Source organism: Phascolarctos cinereus, unplaced genomic scaffold (genome assembly GCF_003287225.1).
Source record: "Phascolarctos cinereus isolate Bilbo 61053 unplaced genomic scaffold, phaCin_HiC Scaffold_726;HRSCAF=1367, whole genome shotgun sequence".
NCBI classification, from domain to species: domain Eukaryota; kingdom Metazoa; phylum Chordata; class Mammalia; order Diprotodontia; family Phascolarctidae; genus Phascolarctos; species Phascolarctos cinereus.
The window spans coordinates 28,159,534-28,187,322 of record NW_027556098.1 but is presented as its reverse complement, the minus strand read 5'-3'; the positions used below and the strand labels follow the sequence as shown (position 1 = coordinate 28,187,322).

The following is a 27,789-nucleotide window of genomic DNA, read 5'->3' as shown; positions in this document are numbered from 1 at the left end:
TCCACTCAAATTACATGTTTGAGGGTCTAGAAACCAAAAAGGGTTTTGAGTCTGTAAGCAGCCATACATATTATTAAGGAAAAGTTGGGAGTAAGATGTTGTCTTGTTATCAAGAGCAGTAATGATACCTTTAAACGTTGTTTAGTTGCTTTTAAGTTGTGTCCAACTCCTTGTGACCCTATTTGGAATTTTCTTGGTAAAGACATTAGAGTAGTTTGCCATTTCCTTCTCCAGTTCATTTTACAGATGGGGAAACTGAGGCAAACAGGGCTAAGTGATTTGCCCAAGGTCACACAGCTAGGAAGTATCTGAGTCCAGATTTGAACTCAGAAGGTGAGTCTTCCTGACTCTAGGCCTGGTGCTCTAACCAGTTCGCCACCTAGCCACCCAACCTTTAAAAATACTCAAGTAGTATTTTTTCATTGTCATATTTAAAACCTTACTAAGTGGGAAATTTGATATTCTCTCTTCACAACCTGCCCTGGACCCTCTTCTCTTTTCTCCTTTATACTATTTCACTTGGTGATTTCATTAGCTCAAGTTCAATGATCATTCTACGCAGATGATTCTCAGATAGAATACTCTTGCCCTAGTCTCCTTTCTGTGCTAGTCACACATCTCCAGCTATCTTTTGGATATTTAAAAAGCATGTCTAGTAGGCATCTATAAAACAGAATTCATTCTTTTCCCCTCCCCTCCCTTCAAACGTCATCCCCTTCCAAACTTCTCTATCATTGTGGAAGACATTACTATCCTCTCTCCAGGCACCCAGGCCTACTGCTTTGGGGTCATTTTTGACTACTCACTCTCACTCACCCCACATATACAAGCCATTGTCAAATCTTGTCATTTCTACCTTTCCAACATCTCCTGTACATGTCCTCTTCTCTCCACTCATGTACCAACCACAGTTCAAGTCCCTTGTCAGCTCTCACTGAATCTAGCATAATGACCTTCTAACCTCCTGCCTCAAGTCTCATTTTACTCCAATCCACTCTCCACTCAGCTGTCCAAGGTGATTTTATACAAAATGTAGGTCTAAACGTGCCATCCTCTCTGTTCATTGAGCTCCATGGTACCCTATCACCTCCAGGATCAAATACAGAGTCTTCCTCTTGTTCCTCATAAACCTTGTCCCAGGAATGATTTTTCATCACACTGTGAGCTAGTCAAAGCGAAGTGGTGTCCTAGAAATTCCAGATGTTGGGCCCTTACTTGCCTAAGAGCAGCTGCTTTGGGAAGAAGGGTTTGGGTTTGGAGTAAGTCACTAAAGAGATATGAAGTTTGTGGTATGAAGAAGAGCGACAAAGGGAAATATTTTAAAAAATAATGGTTGATGGCAAAAAATATTCATTCTATTTATCCAAAAAAAATCATTCTCTGTTACAGCATCCTGTGCAGTGATTCCAGAGTTCTGAAATTGTGTGATACCTTTTATAAAGGAATTTATTTGCTATCAGCATGCCTTTACAAAGAAAAAGAAAAATATACCACAAGTTACTGCAAAGATTGTGTCAACATGACCCAGTAAAATTCCAAAACAGATGTTTAAACAACAAATAAACAACAAAATAAGGCCTGTTATTTAAAGCTTTTTATAACCTGGCTCCTTCCTACCTTCCCAGCCTTCTTACACCTTACTCTCTCTTCTATACACTCTATGATCCAGGCATATTGACCTACCTGTAGTTTCTCAAAATGACACTCCATCTCCTGTCTCTGTTCCTTTAAACTGGCTGTCCTTCATGCCTGGAACATTTTGCCCCTATCATTTCTACCTCTTCTTCAAGGTTCAGCTCAAATCTCACCTTCTACAGCAGGTCTTTCCTAATTCCCCCAGCTGCAAAAGCCTTCTCCTTTAGGGCAACCATCATCTACTCTGTACATGGGGCAGCTAGTGGCACACTGGATAGAGCGCCATGTCTGGAGTCAGGAAGATGAGTCTTTCTGAGTTCAAATCTGGCCTCAGACACTGAGTATTCCTGTGACCCAGGGTGAGTCATTTCATTCTGTTTGCCTCAGTTTCCTCATCTGGAAAATGAGCTGAGAAGGAAATGGCAAACCCCTCCAGTATCTTTGCCAAGAAAATCCCAAATGTCCGTCTGATAGGGCTGAGACAAGACTCTATACATATCTCCCATATACCTAAATACTTACATTAGAATTTATACTCAGTCCTTGGGGGCAGGGACTATGATTTGTTTTATTTGCCTTTCTTTGCTTCCTCTGTACACAGCACAGTACTTGGTATATCGTAAAGGCATAATAAATGCATGTAGACTAACTTACTGATAGCCTGCAAAGACAACTGACTAGTAACTGGTAATAAGTGATGTTTACATAACTCTTTAAAGTTTGCAAAACATTTTCTCATTTGAGTCTCAGCACAAGCCTATGAGGCAGGTCCTTTTTTTTTTTGGACCAGATGTGTGATTTCACCAATATAGGGAACTCTTAGTGGTGAAATAACCTCTAATGCAAGTGGGGAACTATTCCATAATTTGAGACTTGGGGAATTACCTGGGGGCAGCTAGGTGGCAGAGTGGATAGAGCACTGAGCTTGGAGTCAGGAAGACTCATCTTAATGAGTTCAAATCCAGCCTCAGATACTTATTAGCTGTGTGATTCTGGGTAAGTCACGTAACCTTGTTTGCCTCAGTTTCCTCATCTGTAAAATGAGCTGAAGAAGGAAATGGCAAACCACTCTAGTATCTTTGCAAGGAAAACCCCAAATGGAGTCACAAAGAGTTGGACATGACTGAAAATGACTGAAAAAACAACACTGAGAGGTTAAGTGATTTGCCCAGAGTCATGCAGCCAGTGTGTGTCAGGGGTTACATGATTTGAACCCATTTTCCTGACTCCCAAGTAGGATCTCTATCCATTGTGCCACCCTGCCTCTTATGAGATAGGTATAATAGGTGTTATCCTACTTTTACAGATGAAGAAACTAATTCTAAGAGAGGGTGAGTGACTTGGCTGTGGTCACAGAGCTGGTAAGTATGGTGGATAGTATAGTCCGGGTGTTTACAAGGTTTGCTCTCTATCTACTATGCAACTCTGCCTCAACCTCCATTTTAATCTCTTTTTATTCACAATGAAAGGTTTCATTAAATGAGCTCAGTAAGACTACTGTATGAAAGAAAGTTACAAAAATACATCGTGTATGCTGCACAAACTTGGCCACTTCACCTCCTAGAATAAGTTTCCCTGGGCTATTCAATTCTGACAATTATTGCCATTTCTCTATTACTTAGATTTACTGCTCTACTTCTGGGCTTCCGTACCAAAGAACAAAGTCAACGGATACAGTAACATCCTTCAATTCTGTGCAGTATGTGGGGTTCCAATAGCTGCTCTTGACAGAATTTCAAAGAAGTGCCAGGAAACCACAAAATCCTGCAGTAACAACCTCCACTCTATGTGGCAGTTAACAATCAAAAAGAATCATTCTATGGGAACTGAATGTAAGGCAGTCCCTGAAAGTGGCCTGTTGTTCTCATGTTTAGTGTTAGACTTGTAGTGAGGAGACCTGGATTTGAATTCGGGGTCTAACACTTACTAGCTGTGTGACTCTGGGAACATCACTTGCTTTTTCTATAGTTTCCTCATCTGTAAAAGGAGAATAATAACACATGTACTATCATCATATGAGGTTGTTGTGGGAAAAGTATTTATGTGAGCTATCATTATTACTATTAGGGAATTCGAGAAATCTGGTCCCACACTGCAACTCTGCTCCCCCTCCTGCCCCAAAAAGAGGAGACTTCAAAATTATTTTAGGCTCAGGTTACAGTACTTAGCTGAGGCAGAACTAAATAGCATCTATTATAAACTTGGTAAATTCAACTACCTGTTGTTTCCCTAGGCAGATAGGTGGCACAATCAATAGAGTACTGGAGTCAGGAAGACCTGAGTTCAAATCTGGCCTCTGATACTTAGCAGTTGTACAACCTTGGGCAAGTCACTTAACTTCTGTTTGCCTCAGTTTCCTCAACTGTAAAATGGAGGTAATGACAACGTCTGTGAGGATCAAGTGAGATGATATTTATAATGTGTTTGGCACACAGCCTGGCACATAGTACAGTCTATATAAATGCTTATTCCCTGCCCCCTTTCACTTCCCCAGAACTCTAAAGAATTTGTTTACTTTTCCTGTTGAAAAGAAGGGGATGGGTGGGAATTACTTAGAGGATTTACGATTTTAAATTTTATAATGATCTGGCTTCCCTCTCTCCTGTCCCAAGGCTGAGTCTGCTTTTCAAATGCTGTACAGCCCTCACCTAGCCTCTTTCCCTTTGTCTGGTCCCCTAACGCCCAAAGCAGGTGGTGCATTCCAGCGGGGTGGCCAGCTGTTTTACTCCTAACCTGACCTGTAACTGAACCTGACACAGAACACTGACTGGTCTATCACTGTGATTTCTTCCTGGCTCTCACAGGGAAGTCACGAATGCCCTCAAGAATTCTGTTCAGGTTTGATTTTAAAAAGAGAACAAAATGAACAAACAAATCAACACACACCTGGAACAGCTAACAGCAGGAGTCCAGGAGTCCATGAGTCATGAAAGTCATAGCTTTTCAAACCCCCTGGCTTAATTTCATTGTATGTCCATGCTGAACTGCTCATAAAAGCAAACCTTTGAGAAAAGGGCTCTTTATTTTTTATCAGCCACAGAAGAAACAGACCTCAAGTGGCCAGATAGCCCTGTCTATCACTGTTTCCTGCCCACCTTTATAAGGCTTGGGGCTTCATACTTAGTATTTAGAGCCCAGATTAACTGCTGCATCTGTTTTTGCCTAAAGATTACGCAAAGGACCTGTGATATTGCAAACCTCTGCTTCTTCCTGCCTTCATCTCAACTGAATAAGCATACATGCACATGTGGATTTTTAAAAAATCTATTCAAAGTTTTTTTAATCCTTAAATTAAGTCATAGAGTATAATCTCTCCCTAATGCTGCCAGTACTCCTCTGTAGATAAAATAGAAAAGGCTCTTTCAATAACTCCTGGACATAAAAACATTATCACATAATACACAACAATCCATAATGTTCATAAGGAAAAACTGGAACCATGGAGAAAACTTCAGTGGGGGCCTACATGGTTCAGACAGGTCCAAGGATGTTTCTGAATACATTTCTGCTGATAAAGGAAACAAGAAACCTACGATTTTATGCTTTTTTAGTTGCATCCCAAGCAAAGACAAAGTGACCCTAAAGCTTCCTATTCTCAGCAGGGTAACTTGGTACCCTGTTATGTATTTTTAAACAGCCAAAATTAGGCTGAAGCATGAATAAGCCCGATCACAGGTATATGCTAGAAAGGAACAAGTATTATGTAGTCATCCAATATTTGTTCAAGCAGACGCTAGATAATTGCTTGACCTGGATGGTGTAGATGCAGCAAAGTTACAGTGGTAAGAGTACTGGTTTTGGATTGGGAAGAGCCATTTTGAATCCTGATTATGCCATTTACTAGATATGTGATAGGGTCGCTGGGTGGCACAGTGGATAGAGCATTGGGCCTAGAGTCAGGAAGACTCCTGTTCCTGAGTTCAAATTTGGCCTCAGATACTTTAATAGCTCTGTGACCCTGAGCAAGTCACTTCATCTTGTTGACCTCAGTTTCCTCTTCTGTAAAATAAGCTGGAGAAGGAAATGGCAAACCACTCCAGTATCTTTGCCAAGAAAAACCCAAATGAGGTCAAGAAGAGTTGGACATCACTGAAAATGGCTAAACAACAACAGCTACTATGTGATACAGGGCAAGTCCTAAACCTCTCTGAACCCAACTTTCGGCCAAATATAAAAGAGGGGTGATAACCTATCTCTTAGGCTGGTTGTGAGGTAGTTTATGAAACAGAAAACTGGAGAGCCATTCTAGTGGACGTAGAGACAAAATAGAGTGCAGTGCAAATTCAAATAGAAACCTACTAAAGCATACATAAGGATCCCTGAGGGTCACAAATTGACTTAGTTTTAAAATGTAATGTTACTATACTTGATGTTTTTACTTATTTTGATATTTTTTTTCTATTACATTTTAATCTGGTTCAGGTCACCCTCCAGAGTGCTGCAGGATGCAATGCAGCCTGTGTGCTGTGTGTTAGACTTGGAATCAGTGAGACCCGGGTTTGAATCCTGTCTCAGGCATCTACTACCTGAGTGACCTTGGGCAATCACTCAAACTTTCTCAGATTCAGTTTTCTCATCTGTAAGATGGGAATAATAACTGCATCTACCTTAAAGAGTTGTGAGAATGAAATATGGAAAACATTTTGTAAACTTTAAAACACTATATACATGTTAACTGTCATTATATTAATAGCTATTACAGCTATGAGTATGTGTATTGAGTGCCAGATGGCGATGGACTATGTCTCTACCATCCAATGAACTGTTGAATTAAATTTCTGGCTTACCACCAGAAAGCTGGTCAGTAGGTTCTTATATATTTTTCTGTTCACAGTAAATCATAAGGGCCATTTAATAAGGCACAGAACACTGGCCCTGGAGTCAGAAGGACCTGAATTCAAATCTGGTCACAGACACTTGCCACTTACCTAGCTGTGTGACCCTGAGCAAGTCACTTAACCCAGATTGCCTTGCCCAAATAAATAAACAAACAAATAAATAAGGCCCAGAAGGTCTTATGGTCTGTGTTGAAGAAGAATTCACACAAAATAGTACTCAACTATTCTCATGTTACTGTCATAGTAGCAAAGAGGATTCATAATTCAACAAATTCAATTCATACCAACATTATTGTGCTGAGGATGCAAAGAGATATGACAAGCTGTGATCACAAAGAACTTATGATCCAGTATCAGGAAATGTATATAAACATAAATAAGATCCACAGTAGAGGATGAGAATTACAAGAAGGGGTGGTTCCAAAAAAGAGCTATCTCTAAGAAAGTGGAGGAGAGAAGAGAGGACATGGGTGGTAGCCAAGATAGGCTTTGAAGGAAAACAGGGTTTTCCACCTTCAAATGAGAGCGAGAGTCAAGTCTATTTTGGGTATAACAATAGTAAACAGCTATTTAAGTCATTTTTTTAAAGTCGTGTCTGACTCTTCACGTGCCCATTTGGGGTTTTTCTTGGTAAGGATACTGCCATAGTTTGCCATTTTCTTCTCTAGCTCATTTTACAGATAAGGAATGGAGGCAAACAGGGTTAAGTGGCTTGCACCGGGCTGTACAGCTAGTAAGTTTCTGAGGCAGATTTGAACTCACGAGGAGTCTTTCTTATTCCAGGCCAGGCACACTGTGCCACCTAACCACCCAAAACAGCAATACAGCACTTTGCTAAAAGTTTGTGTGTGTACATACATGTGTATATATTTTTATATATTATATATGCAATCTCATTTGATCATCACAATGATTGTATGAGGCAAACACTACAGTTATTATTATCCTTATTTTGCAGAAATAAGGAACTGAGGCTGAGAGATCAAGTGAATTGCCTGGGGTCAAAGAATAATTGTATAAGGCAAGATCTTCTAACTCCAAATTAAGCTCCATCCACTCTGCTACAGGAAAGACATGGAGACAAGAGAAATGTTAGGGCATCAATGGGGCAGAGAGTAGTCCAGTTCAGCTGAAATGCAGAGCACATGAATCAGAGTGGTCTGCAAGGGTAGGCTGGACCCCAACTACTGAGGTCTTTGAAACCTAAGTTAAAGAATTTAGGTTGCTGTTCAGTCGTGTCCAACTCTTTGTGACCTCATTTGGGGTTTTCTTGGCAAACATACTGGAGTGGTTTGCCATTTTTTTTTTCTCCAGTTCATTTTACAGATGAGGAAACTGAGGCAAACAGGGTTAAGCGACTTGCCCAAAGTCACATGGCTAGTCAGTGTCTGAGGCCAGATTTGAACTCAAGTTTTCCTGACTTTAGGCCTGGCATTCCATCCCACTGCGTCACTCAGCTGCCCAGCAAAGTTTATACTTTGTTCATTAAGTGATGTAGAGTTACAGAATATACTTTAGTAGATTAGCAATGCAATCAGATCTTAGATTAAAGCAGTGATTCTTAAAGTGTGGTCTGTGGATTCCTGAGGATTCTTAGGTTCCTTTCAGGGAGTCTGTGAGGTCAAAACAATTTTTCATAATAATCCTAAGACATTATTTGCCTATTAAAATGCTCTTGCATTTTCTGACTATATATTTGTGTGAGGCCATATTTTCTTCATAAACTTCATCTAAAACAAATTTCCTTCATATACTTCATACCAAACAGATACTTTATATAAATATACTTCTACCAAAACAAATTTTCTTCATATACTTCATATATTTCAACGAAGATAACATATTGCAACAAAGTGAATGTAAAAGTAAACATGAGAACCCAGCTGTCTTCTATTAAAATAGCTGAACATTAGAGATTTGCAAAAACATGGAAAACAATGCCATTCTTCTTGATATTTTTTGTTTTGGAAAATACAGTTATTTTTCATAAAAATATTTTAGTTAAGCTAATATATAATGGATTTAATTAATTTATAATGAGTTTAAATGTTTTTAAAATTTCTCAGTTTTAGTTGCTAATATAATAAATATCAATAGACATAACCCACAAAAACAGAAGTTCTTTGGGGTGTTCATAATAATTTTAAAGTGTATTAAAGAGTCCTGAGACCAAAAAGTTTGAGGAGCGCTGGCATAAAGGATGAACTAGATAAATGATTTCTGAGCTCCCTCCCAGCTCTAGGATTCTCTGATTCTGCCTCCACTAGTCAAATGTGCTGCTTCTGGACATCTTGTCTCTCAAGTTCTTTCTTAGAGATAACCCAGTATCTACATGCCTGAACCCATTTTATGTTCTCTCCTCAGTGGAGAGGGGACACAGCTTGAGGGTGCTCTCTTGGGAAGATTCTGTCATACATTTACTTCAACATCTTTAGAATAACCTTTATTACTTTCTAAAGGAAGAACAAATAACCTCCTCCCTATAAATTGTCCATGTAAGATCTACATTGAGAAATGTTGACATAGGGCAGTGAAAGGAACATTGGATTTTGAGGCAGAAGGCCCAGATTTCAGTCCCAGTTCCAACATTTAATAATAAATGTGACCATGGACAAGTCACTTAACCATTCTAGGGCTTGGTTTCCTCAAATATAAAATGGAGACAAATATAAAATATAACACTTGTACTGAGAGGCAGCAGGGAGTTGTGGATGGAAAGCCAGACTCAGAATTAGAAAATCTTGCCTCTGGGCACAACTAGCTATGTAACTTTGGACATTAATAATATATGATAATTATAACAGCTATATTTATATAGAGTTTAAATGTTTATGAAACACCTTATATTATTTCATTTTATCCTCACACCCCGGGGGGGGTAGGTGCTATTATTATACCCATTTTATAGATGAAGACATTGAGAGAGATATTAAATAACTTGCCCCAGGGTCATACAGTAAGTGTGTGAAGTTGCATTTGAACTGAGGTCCAGCGTTGCATCTACTGCTAAATTGACTAGCTGTGCCATCTGACTGACAGATCACTTACTATCTCAGCATCTCAGGCAACCCTCTGAAACTTTAAGTTGCATATCATTGTTGATCAGTTGTGTCTGACGATTTGTGACCACATAATGGACTTTTCTTGGCAAAGATACTAGAGTAGCTCACCATTTCCTTCTCCAGTGGATTAAGGCAAACAGAGGTTAAGTGACTTGCCCAGCATCAAACAGCTAGTAAATATCTGAGGCTGGATTTGAACTCAGGTCTTTCTGACTCCAGGTCTAGCACTCTAACCACTGAACCATCTAGCTGCCTCCTTAAGTTTCAGAGCAGGGACTAATCTGCATTAGCAGAAGGGGTTTCTCACTAGGGGCTCCCTATACTTATGTTCCCTACCTGTCCATTATATGTATGTATGTATGTATGTATGTATATATATGTATGTATGTATCATGTATGTGTATATGTATGTTTATATGTATATCTCTGTATATGGATCTATACATATACACATGTGCATATAAACACACTATATATATAGATACGTATACTACATATACACACATACATATACACATACACATGCATACCTATGCTTGTACCTTGAGTTGAGAGAATAACAATGTAGAATCTTATTAGTTTTGAGCTCTTCAATCATCTGTTATCCCCAGAACTCTGACAAGTCATTTGAATGTAAGTTCTCAACCTTTTGTGAGAAGCTGTTATACAACCTTAAGCTAGTCATTAATTTAAAAGAGATAAATCAATTTGCCCTCACCAATAATGCAAGGTAGGTGTGGTGAAGCTTGCGTGTGGTGGAGCACTCCTGTCTCTCTCTCTCTCTCTCTCTCTCTCTCTCTTTACCCTCCACTTGGTGATAAGGACTGTATTTTCCCCCAATCAAAATCAGCACTCTAAAAAGGCCCTGAAATTACCTAATAAAATGTGTGTTAACATATTAAAGTGTCACCTCTTCCAGGGAAGTTCTTTGTTTTAATGGGGATCCTAGGCTGTAAGATAAAAAGGATAAACTGGTGATATTCAGGGTGTAGACAGTAGAGTAGAGGAAATGGTCCTTTTCCACTTTCATAAAATTATCTCTTATTCCCCCTCAAAGAAAAAAATCCTGTTGCTGACAATGAATCTATATTGGCTAGTTACAGAATATTGGAGCTGGAAGAGACCTTGCATGTCATTCTTTCCACCTTCCTCATTTTGCTGATGAGGAAACCAAGGCCAGGGAAGTGGTAACTTCCCATGAACCTTCACTCAGATTCTGCTCACCCATACAATCTGGTCATGATTTCAGCTACAATAGAATATTTTGGACCAGACCTTCAATAGGGAAACTCTCTCTATCAGTGTGGATCAGTATCTGCTTGATAATTTTAAGTCTTAAAGAGTTGCCTATGGACATTGAAGTTAAGGGCTCAGGGTCACACAGCCAGAGAAGGTCTACTAGACTGAATCTGAGCCATGGGCCAGATTATGGGCACACCTTAATGGCGGCCCAGATGGATCTTATATACAGAAAGACTGTGGGAGGGATCTAGGAGTGGCCCAGTATTCTGAGGTGACTGTGAGGAGGGGTCTAGGGAGGATCTGGATGGCTAGTAAACTGGGGTGACTGAGGTAACAGATCACCAGGGACTTGGACCTGGAAGAATGGAGTCTAGATAGGATTAAAGGTGGGAAGTGGCCAGGGGCCATCTGGGAGGTAACAGAGCTGAATTGGGAGATTGGATGCAGCCACAATGAAAGGCCAGTTGAGTGGATTATAGCCTCACGGAAAGTCCAGGGCTTTTCCTTTTTGGGGTCCAGATCCCATCCCCATCATTACTATGGCTAGTCTCTAGCTGTATTTCCCCTCCTGGCTTTCTAGACTTTGCTAACATGCCCCAGCTGCCTCAGAGCCTAGGGCCTCTTACCCTGAAATATTTCTCTGCCATCTCCCATTAGTGAGTTCCTCCCAGGGCCACCATTTGGAGGAGAAGGCCCAAGCTGGTCTTTCTTAATCCCCTTCCTACCTTTGTTTCCTGTGTTCTGGACTTTGAACCTGTGGTCTTGGGTACTAGCTGGGTGACTCTGGGCAAGGCACTTGGGTACCTCTCTCCCCTCCCGTCCCGCTTTAGGCTTCCTTTGGTGTGTCCACGTTCCCCATTACAATGCGAGCTCCTTAAAGGCAGGGATTGTTTCTTTTTTCTCAGTATTCCCAGTGCTTAGCACAGTGACTAGCGCGTAGTAGGTGGGTGCTTCATAAATGCATGTTACAGCCTTGCCTATGCACTAAGCCATACTGCCTATCACAGGAGAGGCAACAGATCAAAGGAAAAATTATAAAGCTGAAATGACATCGTGAGAAATTACAATCTCTTTTCTACTAATCTAAGATGGGAACTTTGCCAACACAGCAGAAAAATATCAGACTGAGGACACAGTTCTCCCAAGGGCCAGCTCTGTTCCTGGCTCAAAACAGTGCTTCCTTCTCACTTCCACAAATATGGCTGAGAATGTCCGGGCCTTTGCCTCCACAAGACTTCTAACAGCGCTACAGGAAGTCATTATTTGTAAGGGAATCCACTTTGAAGGCCAGCAGAAGGAAAAAAAAAACGCAAGGCCCAATCACGATGATTCCACCATATGAGATTGCCATCTTCTGGCTCCCAAGAACATTACTCCGCACAGCTCCCCTGGCTAGAAACCTTGCAACAGAGCCCCATCCAACCTGGGATGTTGAAGGCAACCAGGCGTCTTTATGCCTAGCAACACTAACGATTATGAATGAGAAATAAAGGTTCAGAATCACAGAACTTTAGAGCCAAGAGACTCACTAGAAATCAACTACCTCATCAACCAGCCTTTCAATGTATCCCCCACACAGCTGCCAAAGAGATTTGGTTTTAAAGTACAGGTGTGAACACGTCATTCCCCTGGCTTAATAAACTCCAGTGGCTTCCTGTTTCTTCTAGGGTCAAATACATGCACTTCTGTTTGACATTTGAAGCCCTTCATGACTTGGTTATTTCAACTCACCTTTCCAACCCAATTGTCAAATACTCATCTTTACAAATTCTAGAGTCCAGCCAAGATGGTTCTTCTTACAGGACACTCCTCCTCTCACCTCCATGCTTTAGTACAAGCTATCCTCTATGCCTGGAAAGTACTCCTTCCTTATCTCTGCCTCATAGAATTCTCAGTTTCTCAGACTTTCCTGATTCATGTCTTCCTCTTCCTGTCCCCACCTCTCCACCCCAACCACTGCTCTAGCTACCAATGCCTTCTCCCCACCATCATCTTTATTCTATGTGCATCACTGTTGTTGTTCAATTATTTCAGTCGTGTCCGACCCTATTTAGAGTTTTCTTGGCAAAGATACTGAAGTGGTTTGCCATTTCCCTTTCCAGCTCATTTTATAGACGAGAAAACTGAGGCAAACAGGGTGAAGTGACTTGCCTACGGTCACACAGCTAGTAAGTGTCTGAGGACAGATTTGAACTTGGAAGATGAGTGTTCCTAACTTTAGGCCTGGTGCTCTATGCATTATGGCGCCACCTAGCTGCCCTATGTTGTAAACATACATATTGAATCCCCTGATAAAAATATAAGATCCTTGAGGGTACGTTCTGTTTCATTGTTATATCCCCAGCACCTAGAACGGCAGGTACTAAATAAATGCTTGCAAAGGTAAGTTTTGGTCTCAGGACCCCTTTACCCTCTTAAAATTGATTAAAGACTCTAAAGAGTTTTGGTTATGTGCATTATAGCTATCAATATTTACCACGTTAGAAATTAAAACAGATAAAATGTTAAACTTTAACTCATTTATAAAAGACAATAAACCCATATGTTAACAAATATTGTTATGAAAAATAACTTTTTCAACATAAAAAAATTAGTGAGAAGAATATTATTGTTTTTCATATTTTTGCAGATCTCTTTGACATTTGGATTAATTTTCTTATCTGCTTCTGCATTCAATCAGTTGTGATATGTTGTTCTAGATGAACTACATGAAGGAAAACTAGCCTCACACAGATACAGTTGGAAAAGGAAGGAATATTTTAAGGGAGCAAATAACATCTTAATATTATGAAAGGGGAAGCTATGTGGAGCAGTGGCTAAAGTGAAGGCCTAAATTCAAATCCTGCCTGATATACTTATTACTTGTGTGACCCTGGGCGAGTCAGGTCATCCCATTTACCTCAGTTTCTTCATCTGTAAAATGATCTGGAGTAGGAAATAGCAAACCACTCCAGTATATTTGCAAAAAAAAAAAAGGGATCACAGAGTTGGACATGACTGAAAACAACTAATAATTATTATGAAAATAGTTTTAAGTTTAAATGAGAAAATAAAACTGATGTTGACTCAACTTAGGACTACTCAACTGAGGAAATACTAGAGGTAAAGCAGGTCAAAAAAAAATGATTCTATTGATAAGAAATCCTTTCCCACATGAAACACACTTACAAAGCAGAAGACACCAGCCACAGTAAGAGGTTATAGGGCATCACAGTAGTAATGCACACTACATCTCTCTCTCTCTCTCTCTCTCTCTCTCTCTCTCTCTCACACACACACACGCCCATTTCTATGTTAGTTTGGAAAGGAATAATAATCAAAACTGACATTTATATAAGCTTTTAAAATTTGCAAATAGTAGGGAGATAACTTGGGAAATTCCCCACCCCTTTCAAACCACACCATAGCATTCTGCTCCCTCATAAGGTCAGTCTTGAAGAGAACACCCAAAGCTTTGGTTCCACACATAAAATAAGAGAAGCTAAAGTTAGTTAAAAAATAAAATAAAAAGGAAGTGTTAAGTGAAAGACCATTTTATACTCCTAGTACTTTTTTTTTTCCTATACCAAAAAGGTCATATAGTCTCATCACAAACAAAATCTTTCTTCTTTCTTTCCCTTTATATTTTGCTTTAGCCTTAATCACAGGGAATTACCTCAGTCAAACTGAGACCTGTTAAAGGCCTTAGCTTAAAAAGGCCAAAGTCTCCCACTGCTCGTCCTGACCTATATCTGACCACTGGACCCAGATGGCTCAGAAGGAGAAAGTGAGGCTGGTGACTTTGCACAGCCCTCCCTCACTTAAATACAAGTCAATTGCATGTCATGGCATCATCTCCCTGATGTCATGGTCCTCTTCAAGAACAAAAGACAACAAGGACAACAACAACAACAACATTTGCAAAGCACTTGACATCAATTAGCTCATTAGCATTATTATACTCATTTTACAGATAAGGAAACCAAGGCTCAGAAAGGGTAAGTAACATGACCACAGACATAAAGCTGGTTAAGTAGTTGAGGGAGAGAAAAAAAAAAGTAGTTGAGGTGGGCTTCAAACCCATATCTTCCTGTTTTTTTTTCTTTTTTTCAGGACAACCTACTATCCAATATAACATGCCGCCTCTCATAACAGTAATAATACACACGAGAGATATGGCCCACCATGTGCTGTTTCCCACCACACTACAAATCCCAGGTTGTTGTTGTTGTTTTTTTTCCATCCTGCTGACAAGTTTATGACTATGCCAAACATCCTTCATTAAATAAACTTCCTTCATGTCTCAGCTACAGTCCTATCTTCTGCAAGAAGCCTTTCCCAGTCCCCTTAATTCTAGCGCCTCCCCTCTGCTGGTTATCTCCAATTTCTCCTGTCTGATCTTGTTTGTACGTAGTTGTTTACATGTTGTCTCTCTCATTAGACTGTGAGCTTCTTGAGAATAGGAGCTCTCTCTTGTCTTTCTTTGCGTCTCTAGCATTTAGCTCAGTGCCCAGCAAAGAGTAGGTGCTTAATAAATGTTAATTGACTGATTAAAACTTGAACCTGAGCTATGTCTACTTTGTCCCTTTCACACTCTAGAGAAATTCAGATTTCCTAATAATTAGGCAGATTCCTAATATCATTTTAGCACGCTTAAAAGGATGCAACACTTCTCTTCAGGATAGTTCAAAGCACTCTACAGCCTTGTTACACTTCTTAAAATAAAAAAGTCAAAAGCAAAGTCATATAACATTAAAAAAATTACCTTAGCACATGCTATCTAGTTAAGAAACCAAGTTTCCCTTTCCCCCTTGACTGACCTTATGTTCAGCCATGACAACATGGGGGTTGTGCCTCCACCGATGATCCAAACCGTGAAGAAGACAATCAGGAGAGTGGTGGAGAACATCATCTGGTGAGAGTAGGTCGCAGTGTCCCGAATGGCCAGTGCGAAAGCCATTGCTCCCCGAAGGCCTGCAGAGACCCACAAAGGCCATGATATGCATCACGTGGTAAGTGACAACATATTTTCCATAGAGCCAAAGTTGATCCAAGCAGCAAAAAATCATTCAAATACCATCCAATGCCATCTAAGGAGCTGAGAGGTTTTTTAATCAGAGGGGAAGGGCTTCTTCACATTCAGAGCTGCCTTTCGTATGATGATCAAATAAAACAGCAGCAAAAAAGCACCAGGCCATCTTTTCATGGACACAATTCAGGCACCTCTATCACGTCCATCTTTTACTTCTTTAAGAAAATGAAAAGAAATAACTGAAGCCCGGTGAACAAGGAGCCCAAACTCATGCCAAAGATTAGGGCACAGCTGTTGGGAGCCTGAAAAATGCTCCATAATGAGTATAACAAATAAAAATATTAGAATGCTAACTCACAAATTTCAAAGTAGTTCAGAATTTAATTAGTAAACTGAGAAAACAGAGAAAAGCTAACACACAACAAATCCTAAATGGGCATGTCTTAGAAATAAGTAGCAAAATCATCACTCCACGTCCTCTTTTTCTCCTGAACTCAATTCCGCAATCCTCTAGCAATCAGGTAAGAAGAGTCTATAGTCTTTTTTAAGGATTAATTATTAATTTTTGTTGTTGTTTAGCCTTTTCTATCATGTCTGACTGTTTATAACCCCTTTTTTTGGTGGGGGGAGGTTTCTTGGCAAAGATACTGGAGTGGTTTGCCATTTCCTTCTCCAGCTCATTTTACTGATGAGGAAAATGAGTCAAAGAGGATTAAGTGACTTGCCCAGGGCCACACAGCTAGTAAGTGTCAGAAGCTGGATTTGAACTCAGGAAGACATATCTTCCTGCCTCCAGGCCTGACATTCTACTTAGCCACATCATCACCATCATCATCATCATCATAGCTAGCACTTATCTAGTACTTTAAGATTTGTAAAGTAATTTGCAAATATTATCTCATTTAATTCTCACATGAACCCTGGGAGCTAAGGGCTACTATTATCTCCCTTTAGAGGTTGGGTGATTTGACTAGTGTCACATTACTAGCCATGGTCCACCTTCCCCCCAATCCCTAAGAATGATCTACTTGGATCACTTCTGTCTCTTGGGGCTCTCCCCCTCTCCCAACTCCATCCCTTCAAGGCTCAGCTCAAATATGTTCCTTCTTTCAAGAGGTAAATCAGAGGCAAAATTAACTGGAATAAAGATTTCCCAAACACTTTTCTTTTGTGCTAGGCAAATCCTCTTTAAAAAAGAGAAAAAAAAGCTTATCCTTCCTTCAAATGGTAAAGTGATTGTTATTAGCCTCTAAGGAGATGTTTTAGAGAAGGAAACATCCTTTTTTGGGAGGTGGGAGAATTAAACAGAGTACATGATAACCAAGTAAATATGGCCTACCTCTACCTCCTCATCAGACTGTTGCTAATGACAAGTTATGTTGTAAAATTTTAGCTACTGTAATCTTTTCAGAATAAGTCATGTTGGAGCACTCAGTTTTTCTATATATCTAATTGATAACCCCTTGAAATCAGAAGTTCTTTTTCTGGGCTCTGTGAACTTGTTTTTAAAAAATATTTTGATAACTGTATTTCAATATAATTAGTTTCCTTTGTAATTTAATTTCCTTTGTAATTTCCTATTTAATTTTGTACATTTAAAAACATTCTGAGAAGGGAGTCTGTAGGCTTCATCAGACTACTAAAGGGATCTATCATACACATGCACATAGGTAGAGAACTGTTGCTTTAAATATTAGAAGCTTAATATTTTAAGTGTGTCAGATTTAAAATTCTTTCTAAAATATATCCTAGGGGCAGCTAGGTGGTACAGTGGTTAGAGCACTGGCCCTGGAGTCAGGAGGACCTGAGTTCAAATCCAGCCTCAGACCAAACACTTGACACTTACTAGCTATGTGACCCTGGGCAAGTCACTTAACCCCAACTGCCTAACAATAAATAAATACATAAATAAATAAAATATATTCTAAATGACCTTATGTCAGTCCATAGACAAAGTCTGTGAAAATATGTTCAGTACGTTACTCAAATAGAGCACATATATGTACACATATATTTACTATTTTTATCATTCAAGGTTGATATTATCAATCGTTATGACATGTTACAGATGTGGCTATGGATACAGATGAAATACTGCAGATGCAGTAAAAGCTGTCCTGGGTTACTGCACCACGTTGGTTGTCATGTCAACAACAATTGAGGTACAAGGCAGGTGGTTGGGGGAGGGTAATTAATGGTAGTAGAATGAACTAGTAAGGATGCTAGGAAAGACTGCTTGTTTTTAGTGATTTCTTGGTATAAAAAATTAATAGTTCAACTGAATAGGTATCTCAAACTGCATACCCAGAACTGTGCACGGTGTACTCACAATAATAATAAGAAGAAATGAATAAAATAACAATTGCAATATTTCATATTTGTCTAGCACGGTTGTTACTCAGTCATTTCCAGTCACGTCCAACTATTCATGACCACATTTGAGGTTTTCTTGGCAATGATACTGGACTGGTTTGTCATTACCTTCTCCAACTCATTTTACAGATGAGGAAACTGAAGCAAACAGGGTAAAGTGACTTGCCCAGGGTCGCACAGCTAGTGTTTGAGGCCAGATTTAAACTCAGGAAGATGAGTCTTCCTGAATCCAAGGCTGGCATTCTATCTGCTGCATCACTGAACTGCCCTTTATATAGCATATCGAGCTATAAAATCTACTTTCCATGCAAGAATCCACTGAGGTAATGGTATGATTATGACTTTATCTTACAAATGATCAGACTGAGGTTTAGAGAAGGTAAATGGTTCATCGAAAGTCATGTAGTTATTTCATAATAACTCTCCTCTCACCCTCCCCTACATCATCCTGACTTTAAGTCCAGAGGTCTTTACCAGAGGTAAACCACTATATGGTGGTTTACCATAGGCAGTATAAAGAATCCAAAGATCCTTGTCTTAGAAGAGCTTACAAATCCTATTAGATAAAGCACATCACACAACTGAGCAACACTGAAGTTCTACTTTAAACAAACAAAACAACTTACCTGAAAACATCATCATATGCTGAAAGTTCCAGCCGATCTTATGTCTTCTCCCCAGATTCAAGAAGAAGGAGAGAGGGTAAATGTGGGCAGCTCTTCCCAGGAAGATGGCAATCTGATCACCAGATGGAGGTTAAGAATCCACTAAGTTAAGTTTTTGATAGAACATTTCAGAGTACGTCCTACGAAGCAAATAATTTTGGAATTCCTTCCTATCTTGTTGGGATCAGTAGGAGAAAGGGGCTATTATCATTCAGTCTCTTCTAAATTCAACAAGTACAACTGGATTTCCCATCTTTCTCACTCCACCCCCCCCCACCCCAGACTGCTGGTTCATTGATCAGTAGCTTTTACATTACTCATGAAAAAACAATGAAACAATTTAACCTGAAAACTGGTTCTGACAGCCAGCCACAATTCCAACTACTTCCAACAGCAATGAATCCTAACTTGAGATGCCAAAGCTGTACTTGGATAAAAATGATGTCCTAAGTTTTGAAACATATATTTAAAACTGTATCTCTCACATGAGGTGGCTCACAGCTGGTGAACCAGTATTTAAAATTATCATGTTAACAATGGCAAAGCCCTTGTTATCCCTTATCCAAAGGGTTCTCAATTAGGTTTCAGCACAGGGTCAGCATCACAAAGTCATATGGCCAGACTCTGTTAGAGAAGCATTTTCTTGGAAGAAAATTAAGGGGAAAAAATTAGTCCCAAAGCAGAATGCTAAAAAGTTCAGGGTAAAAGAGGGAAATCTATAACCAGACAACTAGAGGTCTTTAATAACTGGGAATATCCAGTACATGTAAGGAAAAGCTTTCTTAAAACATTTATAGTAATCAAGGAAATACCTCTGATTACACACAAGCAGTTTATCTATGATTAGAAAGGGAAGAAAATGATTTCTTCTGGTGATAGTCCAAGTGGCATTAAGAGTCTTCATGAGAATTAACCTGAGGGATTTCTGTAATCAAGTATAACAACTTTGAGAAATGTGAGTGGGAAGTGGAAACTCTATAGTTGAGATATAAGAATTAGCTGGATCAGCTTTTCAATGTTTACTGCATTTAACAGAGCACTGTATGAATTCAGGATTCCTCTCCGGCCTGAACAAAGTCATGCTGATGTTCGTCCCCTACCCCTGGCTTTCACAGCCATCAGAAGGTAGCTCTTCCAGAGAAGGCTAGCGAAGCCTTTTTCCCTTCTCTGCCTCAAAGCTACAAGATCAGGCAGCTAAGAAACTGTATACAAACACTCAGAGGCAGACTCAGTGTATGCATGAATGATCCTGCACGACCACCCAGACACAATTTTCCCATTTGAAAAATGTGGATGATGGGTTATCTCAGTGGATGGTTAATGAGGAGTAGTAACTTAAAGGGATAGTCGAGAACTTTAAATCAAAAATCAAAACACCAAGTTCACGCAGCACTCGGACCAAGTAGGATTGCGGCTTGAGATAAGGGAAAACTTCCTAATGGTGAGAATGGTTCCAAAGTGGAATGAATGGGTTCTCTAGAAAGGTGGTGACTTATCTCCCACTGAAAGCTTTCAAAGTGGCTGCTGAATGACCACTGGGAGATTTGAAGGAGGGATCCCTGCTTTAGATAGTAATAATAATAGCTGGCATTTATGTAGAGTTGTAAGTTTTGTAAGTATGAAAAGTATGGTAGCTCACTTAGTCCTTATCACAACCTGTGAGGTAGATGTTATTATCCTCATTTTACAGAAGAGGAAACTGAGGCACAAAGTGAGTGACTTGCCCAGGGTCACCCAGCTAAGAAGTGATAGAGGCAGAATGTGAATTCAGGTCCTCCTGATTCCAAGAACCTCACTCTATCCACTGCACAGACTAGCTGCTCAACTAGACAACCTAATTCATCCCAGACCAGGTTAACAAAATGAAAGGCCCATTCCAATGTTCCTCATGGTCCTTGTCATAATTAAGTCCCATTTTGTTTAAAGCCAAGTAACCTGTTTACCTATGGGAGCTTCTAAGCTATTCTATAAGTATGCCTACATGGGTAACTTTGGCAATCTAAGTTTGGGCTTGAGGATTTCTAAAGTTACTAAGTGGGCAGCTAGGCGGCACAGTATATAGAGTATAGAGTTTGCATACAGTATATAGGCTTGGTGTCAGAAAGACTCATCTTCTTGACTTCAAATCTGGCCTCAGACACTTACTGTGTGACCCTGGGCAAGTCACCTAACCTTATTAGCCTCAGTTTCCTCATTTGTATAATGAACTACAGAAGGAAATGGTAAACCACTCCAGTATCTTTGCCAAGAAAATCCCTAATGGGGGTACGAAGAATTGGACATGACTGAAAAATGACAGAACAAAACAAAGTTATTGATAAACATGTTCCTCCTACACAAAACTCGAAAGCACATCTGAAGGTAGAATTCCGTGTTTGCTCTCCTCATAGGGCAAGGCTACAGATCCAGGGCCACAGGAGACCTCTGACTCATTGGAATTGGACAAATTAATGCAGAGAGTTATACCCTGAATTCCTGGTTTGGCTTCACCTCTACAGACAATCTCCCCCATGGCAAAGGACATTTCCCTGGGAGAAATAAATCCTTTCCTCCTAACAATACTCAAAAGATATCATTTATGAAACTATTGTTTAGGCTCCATTCATTCAGGGGAAGCCAAATGAAAATTGAAATATCATAGTGCAATGGTAATGCTCATGGGTGAACTGTTTCTTTTTCCCCTCAAAAACTATGTAGCTGTAGAAGGATAGAAATGTTTATCCATTTGGCCCACCTTCTTTTTTCTTTTTATAAAACCTTCCCCTGTGTTTCTCTATCAGCCAGTTAGCTATCTTTGTTCAAGCCTGGTGCTAATAAGGCCAAGGCCTGGGTCTAAGCATTGCTGGAGGACAGCTGGCTTTGATTTCTTCCATGGCTACAGCAAGCTGTCTTTCAAATTCGAGCCATTGGCCACAGATGGGCCAATGAGGCAATTCATCATTGTTCCTGGAAAAGTAATGGTGGGCTCTGCTGATGCAGGCTCAAGAGAATCAGTTCTGTATAACAAAGACATCAATTTTCATTTCCTTTTTTTTGTCCAGAGTTTAATTAGCCCCTAGCAAATATGGAAAATTGGTTACTCAAGCTACTGGGAGAAACCATTAGAATACCAAGACCTTCTCTGACTATCAAACTTTCTCTGTCCTATCCAACAAACAAACAAATGAAAAACCAAAACCAACATCAGAGTTTTTTTTTTTTTGGGGGGTGGGGTTAGGCCTTTATAGAGAAATGGAAATGGTGTTTGAAAATCAGAGGCTCTGCCAGGGGAAAATAAGCTCTGGTAAGTCTTATCAGGCCAGAAAGACTTTGAGTATAGTTCTGCCGACAAGCTGCAGGTCTATGGTCTGAGGATGAGCCTTGTGAAGGTCAGGTTAGGCTGGCCTCAGAGTAATGCATTTCAGAGAACAATAGCCCTCCAATGCTATCTCTCCTAAAGGCTTCCCTCCTCAAGTTACCTTTTCATCTACTCTGAATGTATGTACCTATGTTGTTGTCCCTATTAGAATGTAAGCTCCCAGATCAGTGGTGTCAAACACATGCAGAAATGGACCCTTGTGGGCTACGTATTGACTTAGAAAATCACATATCAACATTATTTATGTTGTATAATATTCTTATTTATTTTTTAATATTTCCCAGTTATATTTTAATCTGGTTTTGGTGCACTTGAAAGTGTTGCAGGCCATACGTGGCCTGTGTTTGACACCCCTCTCTTAGAGGATAATGATTATTTTTGCCTCTTTTTCTATCTCCAGAGCTTAGCATAAGGCTCAGCACATGCTATGTGCTTAAGAATGCTTGTTGATTGTTTGCTTGATGCTAAATCATAGGGAGACAAAGATATGTGCTAGGAAGCAGCCATGTCAATGAAATCACAGATCCTTGAATTATTCTAGTATTAAATGAAAATGGATATTCCTATGATACTCGATCAATTAACATGAGGCAAAGCTCATAGCACCCAGAAAAAAGAGGAACTTTACAGATCATCTAGTCCAATGCCTCCATTTTACAGATGAAGAAACTGTGCCCAGGGTCACAGTAAGTACCTGTATCAAGTATTCTTGACTCCAAGTCAAGGATTCAATCCACTGCACCACCCAGATGCTTATTAAGTGACTTGGACAAGGTCACATAGATAGTAAAGTAGTAGAGCTGGGATTTAAATGCAGATTCTGCTCATTATAATATTTATTTGCAAAAAGACTAGTGTGTAAATAATTGTAATTTATAAGACCTGCTGCAAAGGAGGAAGAAGTACAGAAATTCTATAGAGCCTGGTAACTTCCTTGAAATGAAATAAAAATATATTGATACACTGTGATTTCAGTCTAAAGGTGGGAGTAAGGACAGTGAAAAATATATTCAAAAATATAGATCAAGAATAAGGAATGAGAGAAACCAGAGCCTTGTATATTATATAGAAGTCTCACGCCTGTATGTCACAGATATTTTCTTATGAGAAAAGGATCTGTAGGCACAGGATGTTCCAAGTACCAAATAATGAAGCTTATGTTTTAACTGACAGGAAATGACTCATTACTGATATAGGAGTCATTCCTGAATCACTTGCCTGCATATAGTCAGACTTCTGATTTGTCAATGCAATGATAAAGATTAATACAAAGGTAGAAAAAGAATGGAGAAGAAGAAAGGGTGTGAAATTAAAACAATTCCAGTCTGACTTACTTAAATAAGCTAAGGATGATGAAAAATCAGATACAGATAAAAGAAATGACATACACATTGATTACAATAACATCAAAGAGCAGCTACAGATACAAATCAATTGCCTTAACAGGGAGATCAAAAGACCTTAAAAAGTATCTTAGTCACCAACATTTGACTTTATTGTCAAGCAGAAACATATGGCCACTAAGAACAACACTGGTTTAAATTATAAACTCATTTGTCAGATATTGCAGAGAAGGATGATGGAAGATTATGAACATCTGTCACCTTCTAAGTCAGAGAAAAGTAATGTAAGGTAAAACCATGTTACAGAAAGCTTGGCCAGAGGCCCAATTAAGCAAAGTTATCCCCAAGAGCATTTAAGGACAAAAATGAAAAGAGGAAAACTATTAGAAGAAAGATGGAAACAATCAGCAAAAATTTTTATAACAAACTTAAAAAAAAATTACCAAGAATAGTAGTGCTACCACCTTTGGACTCTCTATTAGAAGAAAGATGGAAACAATCAGCAAAAATTTTTATAACAAACTTAAAAAAAAAATTACCAAGAATAGTAGTGCTACCACCTTTGGACTCTAACATCATACACGTGGATGATGTTACAGGGGAGGTAAAAATACTGCTAACATGTACAAAAATGGGAAAAACAGCTGGGTTTGACTAAGTGTACAGACCTGTGCTGAAGGTAACACCCTTATAAGGCAATGTGGAAAGATCAATTCTCAAGCTATCTGAAAGAGGGGAAGGTACCAAAGGCATAGAAAAAAATCTCGGACCTTATTATTATTGAAAAAAAGGCAACCAGGAAAAGGCCAATAATTTTTTTTTTTTAGGCAATTGAGGTTAAGTGACTTGTCCAGGGGCACACAGCTAGTAAGTGACAAGTATTTGGTCTGAGGCTAGATTTGAACTCCGGTCCTCCTGACTTCAGGGCCAGTGCTCTATGTACTGTGCCACGTAGCTGCCTCAAAAAGGCCAACAATTAACCTATATGCCTACCCTCCCAACTATATAAAATCTTTATGAAAATCATCACACAGATCATGGGCATTCCTGATGAAGATAACAGTATGTAGCAGGTGGGCTTTTATAATTGATAGGCTACAAAAGACATCATCTTTACTATCACTGACTAAAAGATGCAGAAATAGTAGCTCAGGCTGTGTTTACTGTTTGTTGATTATGATAAAACATTTGGTTCAGCAGAGCAATAATGCTCCCTTAAAGACATTCTTTTAACAAAGTGTATACTGTGTATACATTAAAATTACTCAAGATTTCTTGAAATATATAAAAAAGAACTTTTGTTCAAGGACCCTCTGATCGCAAATACCAATCAAGATTGATCTGTGAATATCTGCCAACTTCTCCAAAGTTTTTTGTTTTTGTTTTGGTTTTTTACCATTGTCATGAAGGACAAAGTAGAAATTGAGGAAGGATTCTTAATGGATGTTGAAGTCCTCCATCTACTCCTGCTTGTGGAAAACACTGTGTTAACTGCATCAAGCTCCCTGGAAAACTGGAAGACATCTATAACCACTCCAAAGTCTTTGCACTAACCATCCACACAGGAGATAGAAAGCGGATGAAAAATGTCAACTGTCCAGATAATACATGTGGTTGTGGTTGGATACAACCTAAAGAGCTCATCAATCATTCACATGTGTATATATAACATATATATATTCTGTAGAAAAATATATTATATGTAATATGTACACATGATAATCTAAAATACACACATATGTGTGTATGGCCTGCCCAATATATTCATAACTGTATGTATATTTAAAACATACACATATATGTGTATACATATATTCATATATATGCTTATACACAATGCATGTATACACACACAATAGGCAGACAACAGAAAAAGTTAACAATTTGGGCTGAGAATTCAACAGGTGGGACACAACAGGCAGTATTGCAAAGCTCCAATACATGACCTCAAACTTCTCCTGGAAACAAGGGCCCACCTATTTATTACCAATATTCTACCAGTATCATTGTAGGGCAATAAAAGCCATAGAACATTATAGTTTCAGAAGAACTGAGTTTCCTCAAAGGGCATCAGGAGAGGTATATGGTGGGCATAAGCTAGCTGCATCGTAAAACAAATGAAGAACAAAGAAAAATTAGCATAAAGGGTATCATCAGGGAAATATATGGGTAAAAAAGATGACGGGCTGTTCAAGTAGTAAGATCAAGGATAATGACTAGATAACCCATGTTGTCTACTGGCATCCCTGCCATATTAAGAGGAAGTGAGAAAGGCCTCTAGAATATTGGGTGGACCTCTTGTGGCAAACCTAGGCAATGTGAATGGGCACTGATCTGCATTGCTTAAGGAAACATACACATCAATGGCATCACAGACCCATTTGTGGATTTAACTACTACCCTGTGAAATTACATTAGGCTGGGTATCAGATATCTTTTGGAAACTTAGGAACAGAGAGATTGGGTGATTTGCCACTTAATGTAACAGAACCAAAGTTAGCACTCAAGTCTTTGATTAAGGGTGGTACTTTTCCCACCACATCTTTTTGTCTCTTATTGTAAAAAAAGGCCAATTTCTGTATTTCTCAGACAACTGTACTTCATTCCCTGGGAACAAAACACTATACCACTACTAATGTACCCAAGGCTCTAACTACAGGGATGGAGGAGGTTCTGTTGACACGGGAGAATGGAGCAACCTTTGTCCTGATACAATCATATCTACCATTTAATGTCTTCACTATTACTCCCTTTAGGTAACATCCCTAATTGGGACCCTCAAAGGGTCCTCAGAATAAACTTAGGTACTCAATTATTATGAACATGGCTCTTAGTCAATTTGTGATACATATGTGTTTTATGACCTAATGTTGAATCTGTGAGTCATGAACTTTTTTTTGCTAATTAACTAGATCCAGGACAAGTTCACTCTCTCCAGAGTGTAATCTTTTTCAAAAGTCTGTCCTATAAAACTTGGAGAAGAGATTGTTTCTCTGTCATGGCTGGAAAAAAACAAAAGAAGATGGAGATGGCTTAATTTTTTTTTAAGGCAATTGGGGTTAAGTGACTTGCCCAGGGTCACAGAGCTAGTAAGTGTCAAGTGTTTGGTCTGAGGCCGGATTTGAACTCAGGTCCTTTTGACTTCAGGGCCAGTGCTCTATCCACTGCGCCACCTAACTGCCCCAAGATGGCTTAATTTTTTAAAAAATGAAACTACTATAAATTTTATCTTGTGAAGAAGATCAAGATGATTCTTGTGGAGTGACTCTGTTATCCTGAATGAACTAGATGGTGATAGACTATAGTCTCAGAAGTGAGAAAAAAAAAAGGGTCATTTGTAGTGAAGATTTGAAGTGATTCTGGCTGTGATCTTTCTTTAGAACCAATATTCTGCCAATGCTGTTATATAGCTATGAATGCTGGAACATTATAGTCTCTGAAGAATTAAAATAGGTTTCCTTAGAGGGCAGTAGGAGAGTAAAGCTAAAGTACTGCAACTAATTAATTTATGTTTTTGTTTTACTGTTGATTTTACTATCAATACATTATATATTTGGTAACTTTAATATATATTTAATCCTAGGAAATTAAGGGATTTGATAAAGAGATATAAGTAACTTCTATGGGGAAAGGAGGTTTCTTCATTTAAAAAAATAAATAGCATTTGATGAACTGGAATGGGAGCACTGAGTTTAGCTGATTGAAAGAGATATTGAAATCTTATTAATTATTAAGAAATATGCAAACATACTCCTGAGTTAGCCAAGACCTTGGGATGACAACATTAACTGTGGAATTAATCAAGTAGAACATTGAAACGCAGGGATGTGATAATTAATGTTTAGCAATCAGCTCTCCAAAAATGTACATTCAACACACTTTTAAGTTTAATCTATATTATTAACCCTTTTAAGTGTAGACAATCAACAAAACAATAAACCAAGATCTGATTTGTAGCATTTTCCAATTTCCAACGTATAAATACTCACCCTGAAAATTAAAAAAAAAAAAGGCTCTGGTTTGAGCTGGCACACTCCAGAAAGATAACCTATAAGTCAAGATGGTATAACAGTGCTACATATTACATGCGTGTGTTTGGGAGAGGAATGTGGGAGACGGTGGAGGAGTGGAATTCATCCTTCTAAAGCAGCCACGAGAGCAAGAAAGCCTGCCACAAAGACAGAAGCTGCAAATCATCTGGGCAAATTCATTCTAGTTTAGTATCACCTGTACCAAAGATTCCTTTTGCTAGGTAGATAGTT

At 39.1% G+C, this 27,789-nt stretch overlaps 1 protein-coding gene across 1 annotated transcript in view; it reads right to left on the bottom strand.

The window, feature by feature from the left end:
• Window positions 1-27,789, bottom strand: part of SLC9A7 (solute carrier family 9 member A7) — a 197,785-nt gene that overhangs the window by 33,942 nt on the left and 136,054 nt on the right. Inside the window, exons 11-12 of the mRNA XM_020992885.2 lie at window positions 18,788-18,899; window positions 15,577-15,730 (exon numbers count right to left, since the gene is read on the bottom strand). Coding sequence (XP_020848544.1) covers window positions 15,577-15,730; window positions 18,788-18,899 — 266 coding nt within the window. The remainder of the gene's footprint in view (window positions 1-15,576; window positions 15,731-18,787; window positions 18,900-27,789) is intronic.